The following is a 20,499-nucleotide window of genomic DNA, read 5'->3' on the forward strand; positions in this document are numbered from 1 at the left end:
AATATAGGCTTTACATGTGTGCAAATAGAAATTTTCATAAAAGGTATATAGCAAGATAAGGGATTTAGAGGTAGAATAATAATAGTTTTTATTTATGGAGAACTACCCATGGATACCTTATTTACATATCTAATTTAAAATTCATTAGATGAATGAATCGCTATAATACTGTAAACATTTTAGTGAGTTTCAGGCTCAAGGGTGTTTTTGTTTATTTCTTTTTATTTGGGTTTTGTTAGGAACTACACTCAGTAATGCTCAGGGATCTTATGGCTCAAGGAGCACTTGCTCAGGGGGTTATATGCTCTGCCAAGGATCAAACTTCAAATGGCCACATGCAGGGCAAGTGCCTCTACCACTGTACTAGCTCATGGTTCATTTTACAGATTTAAGTGATGTGCTTAGGGTCATGCTTGCTGTTGGTTATGAGGTGAGACTTCATCTAACCTGAATCTAGAGCCTATCCTCTGTAACCTACACCCCCATTTGCCTTTGGAGAGCAAGACTTCTCAATGACTAAATAGTTGACACTTGAACCAAGTGAGCAAGGATGCTAATATCATTTAGGGATACACATGGAGGAGTCTGAATTTGCTACCATACCTGATTGGGATATGTTAAATTTCCTTACTAGTCACAGGAGAGAACAGTGTTGTAGAAGACTGGGTTGAAACTGAGGTAGGTTCTCAGAGTACAGTAAAGTTAGCAAAATCAGCCAGCAAAAGATATTCTCTCACATCATATTTCTATAGTCTGCAGACTCATGGGAATGATGAAACTCGCTGCCAAAAGTCCACAATGATGGCTGGCTTTTATATCATTATTCTTTGCATAATGATAATGGCTGGCATCTGTTGAGTGATGCTCTGTGCCATGAGTGTTAAGTATTAATTCATTTAATATTTCATTTTTATATATTAATTCATTAAATATTTACAATATCCCCATGAGATGTTGTTATAACTCATCATCTTAAACAGGAAGAAACTGAGTGAACTTCCTTGAGAATATACCCTTATCAAAAAAGGAGATGGAATTATAAGCCAAATATTCTCATTCAGAAATTCTGTATTCTTCCCTATCATGCTGCTGTCTCATATGCTTCACTGATTCTAATTTTCAGAGTTAGTACATTTAATAACTTGGCTTAAGATCTAAAATATCTAATTATCACTTGAGTGAGCATTCCCCAATCTTGAATTCACAGAGTTACTAGTTCTGTAGAATGCCTACATATCATAGAAAGGAAGGGGTTTTGAAAAAATATGATTAAAAAAACCAATAGATTAAATGTAATTCAGCTGCTTAGGACTTCTCAGAGTTCTTACGCTGCTGAGATAGGCACACTGCATTTTCACACTTTAGGAAATACATATGTATGTATAAGACATAAAAATATAGTCAAGCCATTTCAAATTTCTCTCAATATTATTTTTAATAACTTGTATTCTTAAGTGCTCTGTATTACAATGAAATTAGAGGGCTTTGTGATAATGTGTGTTAAAAATTTTTAAAAAGATTTAATGACTATATTCTTGATATATTCATAATTTACGAATATATAAATATTCATAAATTTATATGATATATGAATCGTACAAATTGACCAGACCTTTTTATGATATTTTGCCAATATAGAAGCTTGGTGTGTATAAGTTCAGAAATACTATATAATATATTCAGAGAAGCATTGGTTTCCCAGTTCTTACCAGAAAAAAGAAAGTCATATTAATTTTAGTTGACTTGAAAAAGGAAGTATGTATTTCTTTCTTATTCTTGGTAACAATTTCACTTTTTCAGTTGTTCAGTATATCCCAATAGTGTATTTTAACTACCTATTCTTTTTTTTTTTTCTTTTTGTGTCACACCCTGCAATGCTCAGGGGTTACTCCTGGCTTTGCATGCAGGAATTACTCCCTGGCGGTGCTTGGGGGACCATATGGGATGCTGGGAATCGAACCTGGGTCAGTCACATGAGAGGGAAATGCCCTACCCACTGTGCTCTCTCTCCCGGCTCCTAACTATCTATTCTAATTCTAGTCTGTTTTTACATTCATTTTACTTCTTAAGGCAGAAATAATTCAGAAATCGCTACACTTATAACTATCCTGTAAAAATTCTGACTGCCCCCAAAGCTGGCATCCTCGAATCAACATGTTTTCCAAACTAATATATAAGGTAACTTGCCCTATTTGGCTTACAGACATAAACCAAGGCAAACCAATCATTTCACAGATGGCAAATAAAGACTTCTGTGGCCTTAAACAGGTCTGATACCAGGAGTAAATAGGTACTTTTTTTTGTCCTACAAATATTGCATGTATGTCACATATGTACATATGAGACACAAAAATATAGTCAAGCCATTTCAAATTACTCTCAATACTATTCTCTATATTTTTTCATTCAAAAAGCAAGTCAACAAAACAACCCATGAAAACCAGAAAGAAACCCATTGTCACTTACCATATCGTGGTCTGATACAGGTCCGAAACTGGTGACGAAGATGTCAGTCTTGACTTCAGTTACGCGCTCTGATGAAGCAGGAAATTGGGACAGTGAATGTCTCCCAGCAACCCTTATTAGATCTCACCACCACAGACTCACCCAAATGGGAAATTTATTGGCTTTGATTAGCTATTTCTAAAATTGGTCCACTGTGTAGTCCTGATAATTGACTGCTTACACACGATATTTCACAGTTAATATTTTTCAGTGGAAAAGTGGGCCCCGACATGCCACCTTGGGAAGCAGAGACTTTAAGGAGAAATCTGCTGCTGCCTAATAAGTTTTTCAAGAATGGATACGCTTCCCTAAATTATACTAAGATATTTCACATTGTTATAAAAATATGTTAACATATGGGTATGATTTAAGCTTAAATATTCTTGCACAATTTGTTGGGTCCTGCTGGTATTTAGGCCACTCTCGGGAAGTTTCGAGTGGATGGTAGCCGACTTCATTAACTCTTTAAGGACTCTTGGGCATATTTTATAAATGATTGCGTTCTTGTATTGAATCATAAATGAATTATTTGCACAACTCCCTAGGAAAAATCTGGCAACTTGTATAAATATCTTCAATTTTGAGGATGAGGAAAACACACTATGGTACAGAAAAAAAATCTCACTTAATAGGTTCCATTTCAAGTTCAGCACGATTTTATTTTATAGGTCTCTGAGGCATATATATCAACTAATAAAACATATTTGTTGTAGTTTGGCGACAACCCAGTATGGACGTTTTTAAAGAAATAATGCCTCATACAAAACTGGAAAATAAAATACTTTTGCAGAAAACTAGAAGAATTATCTTGCAGAAAAAGAAATAAGTTGCTAAACAACTAAGAACAGAAAGAGAACTTTGTAAATTTAACTTTCTCTCTAAGTAATAATATTTCAGAATTAAAAGCAATTGGACTCACTTGTCAGGACTTCTGTATTTCTGAATTAGGACATTTATTTTTTTTTGGTTTTTGGGTCACACCCGGCAATGCACAGGGGTTACTCCTGGCTCTGCACTCAGGAGTTACCCCTGGCGGTGCCCAGGGGACCATATGGGATGCTGGGAATCGAACCCGGGTCGGCCACGTGCAAGGCAAACACCCTCCCCGCTGTGCTATTGCTCCAGCCCCTGAATTAGGACATTTAAAAGAAAACCCAACAGAGTTTCTTTCACCATTTTAATATAAGCATTTGAATTGTAAAAAGTTAATCAGTTCAGTACAAATTTTTCTCAAAAGTCCATGTTATACATGACACAAAGTGAATACCTCAGATGATAAAATAATCTGAAAGCAAGGGTATGTCTTTCAGACCTAATATAATTATTTGTTGGATTTTCCTTTCTTTTGGGGGAGGAAAAGCCCTATTGACTTGAAATGCTTAAATAAGTCCCTTGACATAGAAATTATCTGGGTTTTCCTTACAAACTTTAAAACAAAGGACATAATTCGAAACATGTGAGACAGTTGTACTTTAAAACTCCTTTTCAGCACAGACTAACATTCTGCAGATTCTGTCTTCGCCATTCATCTCTTCCACTGTCCCCATTCTTACCCTTTCCATCAGTCATTTGCCTAAAATATACATTGATCACACTCTTTCCATAAATATTTTTACTAAACTTTTTCATAGTTTAAATAACTTATTTCATTTTGCTTGGGGAAGGTGGGTGGGAATTGGACCATACCCAGTGATGCTCACGGCTTCCTGCTGGTGCTGTACTCTGGGCTCACTCCACACAGTGCTCAAACCAGATGCGCTGTGCGTGTCTAAACCAGGGTTGACTGCATGAAAGGCAAGTTCCTTAAACAGTGTATTGTCTCTCTGGCCAAAAACAGCTGTTATTTTTTAAGACTCCATCCAAAGATGCGCTTTATCTTATTAATAGGGTTCGTATCTGTGCTGCTTCTTTCACCATTTCCCTTTATCCATCAAGGAAAGATAGACCACTTCGTTTTTCTTTGATTTATTAAATGTGCACTGGTTGTCATAAAATACAGCAATCTGATACATTTTACTCATCTGTAATGTGGAGGAAAGCAAAACAAGGGAACAGGTAACAGCTGCTGATGGCAAGCTCTGGGTACCGGAGTACAAACTGAGAACATCAGATTGGGGGGCGGGAAGTAGCTGGACCGGATGGGACATGACTGTGACGGTGGGGATCTTAGGGACTTCGGTAGTGGTGAGTAGATACTAACACTGTATATGTCAAACTACTGCAAACATACTATATTAACTATAATATTTTCAAACTACAAAATAAAGGATAGCAATTAGGTATATTTCCATCGTTAATTCCTTGGTACTTGGTGATGTTCTTGAAACTATTTTATTACCTTTTGATAAGTGTCTTACAATTAAAAACATCTTAAATATGATGATCAAAGAGTATTCTAGATTTTCTTTGTAAATAAATCTTAAAGTAGTCAGACCATCCTATTATTTCTATTTTTCCAATTGGCTGATGCAATCTCATGCTGTTTCTAAGATGAAGTTTTGGGTTTCTCCAAATTTTACATGAAATAATATATGGTGATGATTTTATGGAATTAAGTGCCATCTCTGGAATGAATTGTTTTTTTTGTTCATATTTTTTATTTTTATAACAGAGAGATCTCATTAAATGCATGATAGTTGTAAACTGTGTGCCAACCCCTATCTGCATACTTGCAAATTCTGGGAAGTATGTTAGAAATTAAGGACGGTTCTCAGTGTCATATATTCCTTGGGTTTGGGGAAAATATAATTTCTCTACTATAATGTAACTTTCCAAAGATTCAAAATTTATAAAAATTGACCTTACACGTGTTTTCTGAGGCAGCATCTATTGTGTAGCAATTATCTAGCATGACAAAGTACTCTGAAGAATTGAGATACCTGCTTTCAAAATAAAAGAGCTCCTTTACTTTCCATTTTTAGATTTTTGGTAGATGACTGTGTTATATAAGCAACAAATTAAAAGGTCAGAATGCCTATTTATAGATTACTGCATCAATCAATTAGAATATGCAACATGGTTACATTTATATATGTTTATTGTTACATACTAGATTAACTGTGTCATAGAGATGAAGCATGCATGGAAAGTAGTCCACATAAATGGTGATAACCACATTTTAAAAGTCAAATTCTAGGGCCAGAGAGATAAGTACAATGGTTCAGGTGCTTGCCTTGCACGTGCCCAAATCTGGTTCGATCCCTGATGTCCCAGATAGTCCCCTGACTACCGCCAGGATCAATTCCTACGTGCAGAGCCAGGAGTAGTCCTTGAACATTGCTGGGCATGTCCCCAAACTTTCCACCCTTTCTCCTCAAAAAAAAAAGCTCAGGGGCTGGAGAGATAGCACAGCGGGTAGGGCGTTTGCCTTGCACGCGGCCGACCCGGGTTCGAATCCCAGCATCCCATATGGTCCCCTGAGCACGGCCAGGGGTAATTCCTGAGTGCAGAGCCAGGAGTAACCCCTGTGCATCGCCAGGTGTGACCCCAAAAAGCAAAAAACAAAGCTCAGGTTCTCTACTCTTTCATCGATCCTTTCTATGAAATATACTTACTACACCAGCTCATCATCTTCAAATGCTTGATCTGATTTCCTACTAGCCCCTCACGTGTACAGTTCCTCAGACTCGCCGCTACGTACTAGCTGAAGCAACTTGACTGAAAGCCCCATCTCGTGAGTCCCTCCAGCATCTCCTCTCCATGACCCACTCGTCCGAGTCTTAGAGGTTCTCAGTTTTCACTCTGTCTATCCACTTTTCTTCCTAATCGATTCACAAACCCTCAGTGTTTGGGGGAAGTAAGGGCTGCAGGGACTACTACTAACTGCAAGAGATAAGGTCGGTGTCAGAAGGGGAAGGAGGAGCAGAGTCGAGTGAAATCCTGAATTTCAGCCCCCTAATAACTTGGGGGCTTAAACTAATCCAAAGAAGACTGTCAGTTTTTCTACGAACCCTTATGATATACTCAAGCATTTTTCCTGATTGTGATTAGTTGTAATTAGTGATCAGTGGGACACAAAGTTGCCTCTGTTGCCAAGCCCCACCTACTATATATGCCTCTTCAAGATTCCTCATGGATATTTGCATGATATTCATGTTTTAAGTGAGTTTATCCCAGGTTTCCTAAACTTTTTTTTGCAAATGCCATTTTATACACCCCTCAAAAAAAACTCCATAACAACAGCAATAACAAAACTCCAAAAATCCCTGAAACTTCATAGTAAAGATCAGACTTGAAGGTAACAAGGCATGAAAGGGGATGTATGGAAGGAAACTAAGGACAGATTTCCTTGGAAATAAGAACAAGGGCTCTGAGGTACATCATAACTGTCACTAAGCCTGCTGTACAAGGTAAAGCAAAGCTAAGAAGAGGGTCATTTCTAAGAGTTATCATCATCATCATCATCATCATCATCATCATCATCATCATCATCATCATCATCATCATCATCCTCCCGTTGACCATGGAATTTCTCGAGCGATCTCAGTAACGTCTCCATTCGCCCTAGCCCTGAGATTTTAGAAACCTCTCTTTATTTGTCCTTTCCAATGGTGCCGCATTGGAGGCTCTTTCAGGGTCAGGGGAACGAGACCCATCATTGTTACTGGTTTTGGCATACAAATATTCCATGGGGAGTTTGCAAGGCTCTCCCATGGGGTCAGAAAACTCTCGGTAGCTTGCCAGGTTCTCCCAGAGGGAGAATTAGGTTATAAGATGTCGCACGGCCGCAAAGCAGCCGCATGCTTCTGGGAGCTTGGTTTTATAGTCTCTGGATGTTGGCCGTTGGTGGGATTACACGGCACCAGGGGCAGTCCCTGGGTGTGATCGCCTAGCTACTGGAAAATGGGGAATCTGGGCAGAAGAGGCCCAGTCCCAATCTGAGTAGGCTTGCAGTTCTCATATGAAAGAATTCTCTCTCTCTCTCTGTCTCTCTCTGTCTCTCTCTGTCTCTGTCTCTCTCTCTGTCTCTGTCTGTCTGTCTCTCTCTCTCTCTTTCCCTCTCTCTCTTTAACTGATTTATGCAAGAATAGAAATGTTGTTCAACCATATTATGGTATTACTTCATAATATATATTAATCAAGCCATCACACTGTATGCCTTAAACTTTAAAAATAATTTTCAAAGCTGGAATAATAGTACAGCGGCAAGGGCATTTGCCTTTCAGGCAGCAGACCCGGGTTAGAGGCTGGACCCCCATGTGACCCTGCAGCCTCCAGCAGAGAGTACTGAGTGCAGAGCCTGGAGTCAGCCCTGAGAACTGCAGGGTATGGCCCCCAAATCAAAACAAAAAATAATTTTCATGTAATAATTTTAACATAGCTATTTATTACCATTTTAAATAAAAATAAAACATTACAAAAGTATTAGAGGAAGGTTGAGGCCAATGTAATTTGTTACATTGTTATTAAAATTTTTTTAGACAAAGGGTTTTATATTACTTTGGAAAATTCATAAAACCATTAAAAAGTAAAAATAATATGGAATCCTACAATCCACATAAATCCACTGTTAATATCGTAATATATTTCTTTATACATTTTTCTATTGAAATATGTACTAGATTATCCTTAAGCCTGATTTTCAAACACTTAAGTATAATCTCAATGAAATGGAAAAGGTCCTTTGACTAGAAGTATGCTTTTCTCTATAACTTGCCAATAATTCCTGAGTTAAACATGAAGTTATTCTTCTTTGAGATTGGTTTAGAATTTAGGGAGCAAAGGTCCAAGATAGAGGATTGTTATGAGTGAACTTTGGCCAAATTTAAAATAATGGCATGGCTGACTTGCTTTTTTGGCAAAGAAATGGTGTTTTGAAATCATGATCTGTTTAGGCTGAAGACCGGGTTTAAATGGAAGATTTGCTCATATATTTGTGCTTTGGCTTATATCTAGGGTAATTGTTGAGAAACGTCCATTTTCCCAGATCTGTGTGTGTGTTGATGTGTATGTTAATTATTATTCAAAAAAGAAATAAGGCATTAATTAGAAGATATGCTCTAAAACCAGACTTTATTGGTGTAGTGATACATCTATAAAGTATCATTACAAATATGTAGACAATAGTCAAGACCTTTCAGTGGATCACAAGAGAAAAAAAATCAATTTATTTTTATGCTTTGAAGTATTCTATTTAAGAATATACATGAATCAGGGCCGAAGCAATAGTACAGCAGGGAGGTCATTTGCCTTGTAAGCGACCAACCGGGGTTCGACCCCTGGCATCCACTATGGTCCCCAAAGCACTGCCAGGAGTAACCCCCGAACATCGCTGGGTGTGACCCAAAAAGCAAGAAAGAAAAAGAATGTTTATGAGTCAAGACCTTGTGATGAAGTTCAGCTCAAAAGACTATACATTGATCAGAAGCTAAACATGAATAAACCCTTTGTATAATAAGGAAATTGTTTGAAAATGAAAATAAATTAAAATAAGTCAGTTGGAAGACACTTTATAGAGCAGATTATTCAGAAAATAATGTTTTAATTAAATATTTTCTTCACAATAACTCTAATTTGCAATGTGAGAAATATAAATTTATGCACATGTTCAAGCTCATAAGAGGAAAAACAGAGTAGTTATGTAAAATGGGATTATGATGATAATGGTGATTATCAGTGGTTGTGGGGAATCTTAAAATATTGCAAAAAAAGTCTTATGATAAATTAAAATTGGTGTTTAGACAAACATTCCTTGCAAAGCCAGTTTTTTTTTTTGTTTACTTTTGTATCACATGCGGTGAAGCTCAGGGGTTACTCCTGATTCTGCACTCAGGGATTACTCCTGGAGGTGCTCAGGGAACCATATGGGATGGTGGGAATCAAACCCAGGTTGGTGTAAGCAAGGCAACAACATTACTTGTAGTACAGTCTCTCTGGTCCAACAAAGACATACTTAATGGATATAAAGTATCCTTACAACTAGACACATAGTACAAACACACACACACACACACACACACACACACACACGCATGGATGCACATAGACGTCATGCTATCTTATGTGTTCTCTCACTGCTACACAGCAGTAGATCTGTTTTCACTAGTGATTTCCTACAATGTTGATATCCTGCTGCTTAATATTGGAATAACAGATGTTTTGGAGTGATAATTCAAAAAGATGATTAGTGCTTGAGGCAGAAATGAGCACAGCAGAGTAGTATAGTGAGTAGTAAGCTCATTGGATTGAGCCAACATATTCAGGATTTTAATTCTGATTTTCCTGGATATCTCGCTGTGGGATTGCAGGTATGGTTCCTTTGATCTCTGAGTCTGTTTTCCCTTTCAATAAGAAATATACTGTGTTGAAGTGAAGGTCATAGTATGATGTCAAACACTGAAAGATGTTTGTCAGGACATTAATCTAACCAGCCAGTGTTTACTCAGCATCTTCTGTGTGCTAGGTAGGCATTGTTCGAGGTAACAGTAATATGCTGATGAACAATGTGCAGATGTTACTGTTTTCCTGTAATATATTCTTGCGGAAAATGTATTTTAGATGGACAAGAACCTGATACTCTAGAGAATATATATATATATATATATATCTATAACAGACACAGTTTATGTTAGTTTCAGGTTATTTTGAATTATCTTATGGGATAAGATACCTTTTGAAGATGTGACTCTGAACTGAGACTCGAAAGAAGAGAAAGGCTTAGAAATGGGCAGCTCTAGCTAAAGAAATACCAAGAATGTGGGAGAAGGGGGCTGGTGCAATAGCACAGTGGTAGGACATTTGCCTTGCATGCGACCAACCCGGGTTCGATTCCTTTGCCCCTCTCGGAGAGCTCGGCAAGCTACCGAGAGTATGTCGCCCGCATGGCAGAGCTTGGCAAGCCACCCGTGGCGTATTCAGTATGCCAAAAACACTAACAACAAGTTTCACAATGGAGACGTTACTGGTGCCTGCTCGAACAAATCGATGAGCGATGGGATGACAGTGACAGTGACAGTGGGAGAAGGCAGTTGGGATAAAGAAAGGACCACTAAGATAATGATTGGAGGGATCACTTGGGATGGGAAACGTGTGCTGAAAGTAGATGGAGGACCAAACATGATGGCCTCTCAGTATCTGTATTGCAAACCATAATACCCCAAAGTAGAGACAGAGTAAAACGGGAAGTGCCTGCCATAGAAACTGGGGGTGGGGTGGCGGAGGGACATTGGGGACATTGGTGGTAGGAAATATACACTGGTGGAGGGTTGGGTGTTCAATCATTGTATGAGTGAATCTCAATCATGAAAGCTTTGTTTTTTTTTTAATCACTGTCACTGTCATCTCATTGCTCATCAATTTGCTCGAGCGGGCACCAGTAATGTCTCCATTGTGAGACTTGTTACTGTTTTTAGCATATGGAATATGCCATAGGTACTTTTTAATGAAAAAATTTAAAAAAACGAAATACCAAGAAGAGCAAAGAAAGCGTGGGGTGAGAATAAATGACACAGAAACAGAAAGTACAGGAAGGTAAACAAGAAACAAAAAGTCCAGCATATCAAGAACATGATGAAGCTGATGGTCACCGGACCATCTCACACTGCAGATAGCAGTGGGGCCACACCCCTGGAATTCTGCATTTCACCAAACAGATAACCTTTATTCTAGTGCAACAGGAAACCTGAGAGTAGTGAAGTTAAACTTGAGGTCTAAGAAGAGAACTGAAGGCGTATGAATGATGTGTAATAAAAATTAGAAGAGGGAATCCACAGTGATAATGATAGGTGGTGTTTTATGAGGCATATCCATTACAACAATTTAGTTAATGATGAAAAGTCAAGATATGCAGAAGATGTAGGAAGAGGAGATTGACTTTATTACCCTCCCCCACATTCTCCCCAGTAATTTGCATTATTTTTCCAGTAATGACATGGCCTTATTGTCATTGAAAATGCCAACTACCGAGGAATTCAGAGTAATATTCACTAGGCCCAGTTCCACAAACTTGTAACTTACGAAGAAAGCTTATTACCTCCTTTAAGCTTATTACCTCCTTTAAGGTATGCTGCATCAATTAAAGCAGAGAAAGCCTCTCTACAGAGATTAATTGACTAGTCACGATAATAAAGTATATCTTGAAACCTGACTTTTAAATGGTGCTGCTTTGAAATCATCAATATTTTGAGTTTCCAGGCACGTCAGCATTAATGTATACTTGTGAGCTGAGCAAAGTTTCAACTCCCTGTCAGTCGGCCTGATGCAATACTTTTCCCTCCCTATCCTTCATTTCTGTTTCTTAATTCTTTAAGATGTGTAGCAAATTGCCCCTTGTTGTGTAAAGTTGGTTAATTTAGGCTGTGTTAAGCAACCTAAATGCTGGCTCTGAGCAACTCATAGCATGGTGTCTAATGAACCCCTCGTCCCTTTGTGTTTTCTGATAATACAAGCATGGCCCAGAAGAAAAGGTGGACTTGATTTTCTTAAACCGAGATTTCCCATCCTTTCCTTTTATTGTTGGAAAGAGGGTAAACCTTTAGACAATATTGTGATTACCATTGGAAGAGTAGGTTTCTTTGGGATTATATAAATTTTGTTTGCGCATTATACCCAGCTATGGCTCTGTCCTTAGGGATCACTCCTGATGGTGCTCGGAGAGCTATCTGAGGTGCCAGGGATCAAATCCTGGCTTACTGCATCCAAGGCAAGAGCCTGGCTTGCTAGTGTATATCTCCAGTTCTAATTTATATAAATTTTAATCAGAATTGTATGCCCTGTGATAGGCTTTGTACATTTGCTTGTACCACTATCGTATTTTATTTTTCAGGATAATAATATAAATATGTTGGAGGGACAAACCAAAAATTAAAACCTTGATTGTTCTCAGTTATCTAAAATGGCAAAGTCTATAGCTATTAATATTGAGATTGTCATCTCAGAATCACTCTATTACTTTTCAAGTATAGAACTCAAACTACCTGAGAAAAAGCAATTGTCTCCATAGTAGACACTTTTTATATAGTCCACTTGTTCTAGAATCAATATGGGAAAAAGGTCAAACGTATGCTGTACAAAAAATAAACTTCCTTTCACTAAAATTTTGGCTTGTATTGCTAGAGCATTGTCTCAGCACTACACTATATTCATGCAAATAATTGGTACTGATCAGATAGCATATTTATACACAACTGGAAATGATACGAGTAGGCAATTTCTGAATATGCTAGAATATTCCTTTGAGTACTCAGGTTAGATTCAGTAGAAAAGCTAGATTCATGAACTAACTAGAGAGTTTTGGGGTACTGTCTGTTCATCTGACTACTTTTTCTTGGGTTATAGATATCTGATTTGTTTTCTATGAAATTCAACTGAATTATGTGCTATCTAGATAGAGATTTCTGAAGAAATGAATTATGTTATTGTAAAGTCTGGGCTTCTGGCCCATAACTTATGAAATGTATCAGATAATACTACAACAAATTCAAAATGAAGGGTTTAAATTAGAATTTTTTAAAGAATAGGATAATCCATTTTCAAATAACAAAGACAGGGTAAATTCAAAAATTTTTGTGGAAAAATGCTATTAAGTTGGAATTTAAAAATTTTATCTGAGGTTACAACACTTTAACAAAAATATCATGTTCTCTACGTTTTTGAAATTCTGTGCTTCTAAATTTAGTTAAACATGAACCTAATGATTTCCTCTGATCTCTACATTACATCAGATAAAAACAATTGTGCTTATAAGATATCTATAATCCTGTGATATAACAAATTTGAATTTTAAGAAGTATTAAACTATATTGTTTTCTTTGTTCTCTAAACATCTAAATTTTACAAAATTGCACAAACGTTGACACAAATTATTTTGCCTTTTCTTTCTTCCAAGACTGTCCTAGTCCCCATCTTTAATTATTTTGACATAAAGAATTATAACTCAACTTTCAAAGACCTAACACCACTTTATGAGCTTTATGAATATCCAATGCAGTTGTCTTGGTTGAAGATGCTTTTATCTAAAAGCTGGTATCTCTTGGCAGTAATTGCGATAATGAAATTCCAAAAGGTCTTATATAATCATGAAAGATCAAATATGGGAAATTATGAAGATAAGGAGAATGTCTACTTTGAGCCATAGATTGTTAAATGTTACATGTGATAAAATACTTTTGGGAGAAAAGTCCAGTTATATTACAGCTCAAAGACTCATAGAGCTAACAAAGTAAATCTAAAACAATCCTATTGCAGTACTGTCAGGAAAAAGAAGAAAATCTTAAATATATGTTAAGGGAGTAGTAGGGATAAATAAAGTCTCTTCTTTCCTACAGTCTGACCTACCTATTATTCTTCTACTATACATCTGGAATTATACATGATGAGTGCACATTCCTCTCTTTCCTTTGCCTTCACTGTCTATGTGGTTTGATGATAAAATCTTTGACAGGCATCTATCCTATAGCTTATTTATTGAAATTAAGTTTAAGGCAAAATTTATATCGATTTCCAGATAGTATCATTCACAGAGTGAAAAATTCTATAATTTCTTTATTGTGGATCATCATAGATCTCATTCATTTGTACAATGCTGTTCGTGTTCCATTTAAAAATGGGTTTGCCCTAATTTATTTTCCAAGGAGTGGAATGAAATATTTTACAAAACGAAGCTTTGTAAGCTAGCTGTATAAGAATGAACACATAAGCAAGGAGAGGGTTTACCCTTCATTCAGAATGCATGTCCAAACAATAAACACCTACGTTACCCCCATGGGTTTGTCGTATGATAAAAGGACTAGCCTGTCTCTCTGGGAGGGTGGGAGGAAGGAACAATGGCATCAGAAGGTCATAACTTCACCTTCCAAACCTGAAAACTCTACAGAATGAAGTTTTAGGTCTTTGTGTCTGAGCAATCCTGGCCCTTCACCCGCTTCCAGAATTTAGGGGCAGCTACTGTGAATGTGGCTAAAATCTTACCCACAGGGAGGAGGTGGGAATTATTTAATCATGTAGCAAGTTGTACAGTTAGGCTTTTTGATCATAATCACTAAGGGGAAAAAAAGCTTGAGAAAAGGAATTTCCCCGGGAAGTTGGTGATTTGGTGTTGATCTGAGAGAGCCTTGATTGACATTCGCATAATCGGGTACCGCCCAGGCCTGCTTCTGGTCACCCCATTTCCTCCTGTTTACCAGTAGTTCCTTTGCTCTCGTTCCTCTCTACTCTCCTTCCTTAATTCCAGTTTCCTCATGCGCTCTTCTCTCTACTACAGTATTTTTTAATGTCTTCTTTATTTTACTACTTGCCCTTCCATCCTTCGGTTCCTCCGAACTGGCTATGCTTTCAGCAAGGGCCTTTCTGTCAAAAACATCCCCAGTCCCCTGTTTGAAGAAGCCGACTCTGCACCCGGCCGGCAAAGAGAGAGATTCTAAACCAGGGAAAATTCAATAATTAAAATGAGAGTTTTGATTTATATTTTCCAAATGCTCACTATTTCCATATAAGTCTATTTAATGATTTCTTCATTAACTTTTTAAAGTATGATTTTTTTTTCCCATTATGTTGCTGGAGAGAGTCGTGTTCAATTATTAGAATTCTGTACATTCTAATCTGTTTTTGTCTCTCCTGGGGGGAAAAAACCTCCCTATATGTCTCTCTATGTTATTCTTTTATTTTCACTTTCTCAAAATTGGTCTTGGTTAATAGAAAGTAGCCTATTAAATAGTGTTAAAATACCTGAAAAATGATTTTTCCCTAGATGAACCAAGTTCTATTTTCTCAGTCTTGACTATTGGTCCCAATGTGAATTTCTCCAAAGAGAATTCTATTCCTTTGGTGAAAATCATGTTTCCAAAATACAGGTCATAATGAATTTGCACAAAAAGAGTTTCCTACATAAGTCTCAAGCCTTAGTTTATCACATTTCTATATTTTCTGAGTACATTCAGAACAAAATATCCCTGCCTTCTGCACAATGTTGTTATTTTTATAGAAGCACATTTTTGTCATATGCAAAAGAGTGGGCCATTTTCTCTTGCAAGCAGAGATTGCCTTGGCTGTGATGATAAACCTAGTAAGAAGAAACTTTTAGCCCTTTATAAGTTAATGATAATCTGTCATGTATTTTTTTTTACATAGTCTTTTCATCTGAAAGCAAATGGATCACGGTTGTTGTTTTTTTCTCTACTTATGCAATGGAGATATTTTGGAATACATATCCTGTTTAACTGACCAGAAATGTATCATAAAGAAATTAAATTAAGGGCCAGGGACGTGACTCAGTGGTAGGTAGATCTTGCATATGTCAAGTTCTGGATTCAATTCCCAGCGTCACAAAAAGAAAGAGAAAAATTAATTTAAAAAATTTCCAGAATACTATAAAGGAGAAAATTTAAATTTTGAGCACCCTAAAATCATTTTCTATAATTCATAACTAATTATATTTTTAAATGGCTGTAAAAACTGTACTTAATATTTTAAGATATGATTTCCTAAAGACTGTCCCCACATTTACAAATGGATCTAGAAAGATTGTAGAGGGGTTAAGATGTTTGTCTTGCATGCACCCGACCCTGGTTCAATCCCTGATAATATAAATATATATATATGTATATATATTTATCCTTGAGCACTGCCAGAAGTGGTCCCTGAGCTCAAAGCCAGGAGGATACCCTGAGCATTGCTATGTGTGACCTAAAACTCTCCCTATACCTCCAAATGCAAATGATCTGGAGATAAATGTAATGAAGACTTCTCATTATAACTTTTAAGGCTAAAAATGACAAAAATTAAGTTTTAAAGGTATTCAAGGTTTTTTTTTGTATATCTTAAATTCAACAAATTTAATTGGAATACATTTCATGATAATACATAGAAAATGAAATAGAGGAAATTGTTACCTTTTAACTTCTTTTAATACTTATCATTTTCCCAAAATCTATATTTTCAAAAACTGTTTCCAGGAACCAGAAAAGTCATCTTCACCAAATTTCAATACCTATTCAATGCTTTAAATTTTTGGAGGCCTTGTTCACTCTAATGCTATAGCAAATTATATTCATTTAAACTGAAAATAATATGCCTCCTTTCTACTTGACCAGCTACCATTTCTATTCTTTTCATTGGATTTATTTGGGGGAAACAAAATGGATACCAAAATGTATATTTTGCCAAAATAGTCAAAATATACTTGCAGCATAAAACTATGTTTTTGTTCTGTTAACAAATCTACCAGGATTCCAGTCTTAAATATTAAGTTTTCAAGCCATTCCTAGTCTAGACTGCATGTCTTCGTGGTCTCTGCTTTTCTAAGACCTAGGTGTATATCAGAGAACAAGTCAAAGGCTTCCAGCTTCTGCTATATTTGATTGGAGAGTTCGTGAACAAATTTTTAAAGATTTATCACATACACTTAAGGATGAGCAAGCAGTCATAAACTGGTCACTTGTACTCCTAACACCCTGAACATAGTGTCACTTGAACACAGGAGTCACTTGTACTCCTAACACAGGTACAACCACATGGGTGATCATTCAAGGATTGTCTGTACATGATTTTCTTTTATTTTTTATTTATTTTATTATTTTTTACGTGATTTTCTTTAACAAACTCATAACTATGCCCGGCACTTACAGATCATATTTATGTGATCAAGAATTAGATGGGATTTCCTAAGCTAGAATAAAGACAAAGTTTTTTAAATCTTGTTATGAAAACATGCTGATTTTCTAATGACCAATGTGGAGCAGGAAAGGATTCAGGTACACGGCCTTCTGCACTTTAGAAAATCTTGCTGTCGAAAGTCTCATCACTACCCATTTTCTTTTCTCCTTGTGAATTTCTCCCTACCTTCAATCTTTGTAATTTGTTCCCAATTTTATGAATCGAGGACAATTCCTAAAACCCAATCCAGAGTTTTAGAAATTCACAGACACTCATCTCATCTTTTTGACCAACAGACTTACTTCTTGAGATTTCTTCCCTAAAAACTTTGTAGAGAAAAACAAGGTAGAATAGATATTCAAACCCAGAGGCATTTGTATAGCATGTATTAGAATGAATACTTGAAACTAATCAGAAAGGAAGCCTGGTAGGATCTTGGACCTATATTTGAACTGCATCTTGGACAAAACAACATATCATAAGCTTACGAGATATTATTCACATTTGGCAGCCTCAGAACAGATTCATAAGACACACCCCCATGATTTACACTACCAAAAGTATTAATTTAAAATCCACATGTGTGCTACTATTTAGTTTTTATTCAAATTTCAGTTTCAATTCTTTTTTTTTTTTTTTTACCCATCCCTTCACCAGTGCCCATTCTCCACCACCCGTAAACCCAGTTCAGTTTCAATTCTTAAGCTTCTTAATCTTTACACAACATTTCTGTCTAAAGAGAAGACTTACTTAGTATTATCATTTATTTGTAATGTAAACATCACCTTTTAAATTGTTTCTTAATGCTTTAGAAAAGAAGTATTCATATGCTAGAGTTGAAATTGCTGTCTAACGTTGGTTTCCTTTGTATCTCATTTTCTCGATTTTACTCTTGAGTACAGTGTTTTATTTTAGTTTCATTAATCTGTGTTTAACAATAGGCTTCGTTGATTATCTTGTTCAAGGAACATACAAATATGTGTATAATATTGTATTACGTAGTGCCAACCGCTTCCTTCCTAAGTAGAAGTACATTACTTTAATCAATGATTGATATTTCACGAGAAATATAATGTTATTATATAACATTAAAGTTTCTCTTCGAATGTGGAGTTAAAAAGATATCATCACCATCTGTCTCATTCAACTTTTGTCCCAGATGTGGTGGTAATCTAACACAAGTTAATAGGCAAAATGACAACACTTAAAAACAAACAAACCAACGAAAAATAGGGATAACATTCTCCTCGCTGCTGGGCCTAATACTGCATTCATGCACCTCTTCAATTGCCACTGCAACATCACCACTGAATTCCAGAAATATTTCCTCCCAGTATAATCAGACCACTACACATAGTTACTCATAATTGTTAAGAAGATGTAACATTTTTAATGTTATTATAGAACCTCTTTGTTTGATTTTTGTTCGGGGGCTACACCTGGCAGTGTCAGGGGTTGCTCCTAGCTTTGTACTCAGGAATCAGTCCCGGAGGGCTCAAGGGACCCTGTGTTATCCTGGGCCAGGGGACCCTGTCAGCAGGCATCTCACCCGCTGTACTGCCTCTCTGATTCCGTTATGAGAACGTTGTATCTCCCTTTCACTACATGTGGATGGGTGTGTTCACGATACTGCCATGGTGGATTGAGTTAATACTTCGCAATTCATTGAGAATAGGATTAGTGCTTAAACTTCATGCTGCCATTCTTAGTATTTTACTATGAAAGGGGAAAGCAAGGATTTGACAGTAACAGTTAAATGGTTTTTTCCATGAAAATAATGCAACCTACCTCCCAACCCTGGTCTCAGACGATTATCATAACCATCTAGAAGTCGATCCAAAATTCTGGTGAAGACAGTGGTATTGTCCTTGAGTTCATCTTGTAATGAAGTTTGTCCATAGCTGGGAGTGGCATAGAGAGAGGCAATACCTGTGTTATATATACACATCCATGTTTCCAAATATCCCCCCCACCTTCTTATTTTCATTTCTATTGAGGCAATTTGAAAATTCCTCTGGTTAAATGGAAAATGTCATATTTCAATTCTTACCATTTTCTCATGCTTAGTCTTATCATTCTCAAGCTTTTTGTTCTAATATTTTAACATGTGGGAAAAATTACAGGAAATATGTTTTCCCTACATGTATCTGTAATTCTCAGCATGGAAAAAGTGTTATAATGTGTGTTTTATTCCTCTGGGGAAAAAAGAATGTTAATGTGTACTAGGAAAAAAATCTAGCACCCCTATATTCCTAAATAATGTATCACTAAATATTTTTCATTAAAATTAATATAGAAAAGGCCAAATTTCCCCTAGTAACATCTCTTCCTTTAGTCATTTAATATTTGTGTGCTCAGTTTTTTCAAAATATTTAGATAAAATAGATATAATATTTCTTAAATGACTATATTTTATATCACTGTATAATTTCCATTCCCTATAAGGTTTATGAACTAGATTTTATAATGTGATGAACTCAAACTTCTGACTAACTGAATTTTTGTCATTTTGGGTCTTTGAATTATAAGACACTCTGAAAAAAAATCTGTGGTCCAACATTCTTAATTTATGGTTTACTAAACTACAGTACAGCATTAATATTTTGTTTAAGGAAACACAGATATTTGTGAATAAGGTTTTCAGTAGACTCATTTTTCTTCAACTTTGAATCTAAAAACTATGTTCTTTTTATGGAATAAGTATGTCTATTTAAATATTTGTAGTTGGCGGTATAGTTTTAGGCTATGGTCTTTGAGTTTCAATCACATAGTGACCACATATCAAATGTTATGCTTTTCTTTCATCGATCATACTATAATCAATGATCTACAAATGCTATTTTATGTAAATATTGGGATGTCACCTTCAAACTCCCTTGAGAAAAGACTTTCTATCTTAGAATGGCTCAGACTTACTGATATATTTCAGTAAGTTCTGACTATGAGAAAAATAAAAACCAACACACAGGGTATAAACTAAGACTGTCACAAAAATATCATTCCCCTACTCTCCTCTTAATGTGCTTTGGGCTCCACTCATTTGTGTTTATATTACAGAAAATCTAAAAAAATACATCTGAAACAGGATTCACTTGACAGGAAAAGGAATTATAATCAAAATATTATTTCAAAAATAAACACAATATTGTAGGTTATTAATTTTATAGGGGCACAATATTGCGATCCTTTTATGATAAATTTTTACTTTAATGAAGCTATTGTAATTAGAAACTATTCACAATATTAAACACATGAAATACACCTCCAGGAAAAATGTTCCATTCCCTTAAATTCAACATTAACACCATGCAAATTAAGGGCATCTTCCTTGGCAAAACTAAATATCTTAATAGCTTTTAAAATAAAATTTTTAGTGATTTCTGTCTTCAAGGATGCCTTGTTAGC

The 20,499-nt window shown here is 36.1% G+C and overlaps 1 protein-coding gene across 3 annotated transcripts in view; it reads right to left on the minus strand.

Moving 5' to 3' along the window:
* GABRA1 (gamma-aminobutyric acid type A receptor subunit alpha1) overlaps nt 1-20,499 on the minus strand; it is a 58,375-nt gene that overhangs the window by 33,041 nt on the left and 4,835 nt on the right. For all 3 annotated transcript variants that reach the window (XM_055125609.1, XM_055125610.1, XM_055125611.1), the window contains exons 3-4: nt 18,883-18,995; nt 2,467-2,534 (exon numbers count right to left, since the gene is read on the minus strand). In XM_055125609.1, coding sequence (XP_054981584.1) covers nt 2,467-2,534; nt 18,883-18,995 — 181 coding nt within the window. The remainder of the gene's footprint in view (nt 1-2,466; nt 2,535-18,882; nt 18,996-20,499) is intronic.

Source organism: Sorex araneus, chromosome 2 (assembly GCF_027595985.1).
Source record: "Sorex araneus isolate mSorAra2 chromosome 2, mSorAra2.pri, whole genome shotgun sequence".
Lineage (NCBI taxonomy): Eukaryota > Metazoa > Chordata > Mammalia > Eulipotyphla > Soricidae > Sorex > Sorex araneus.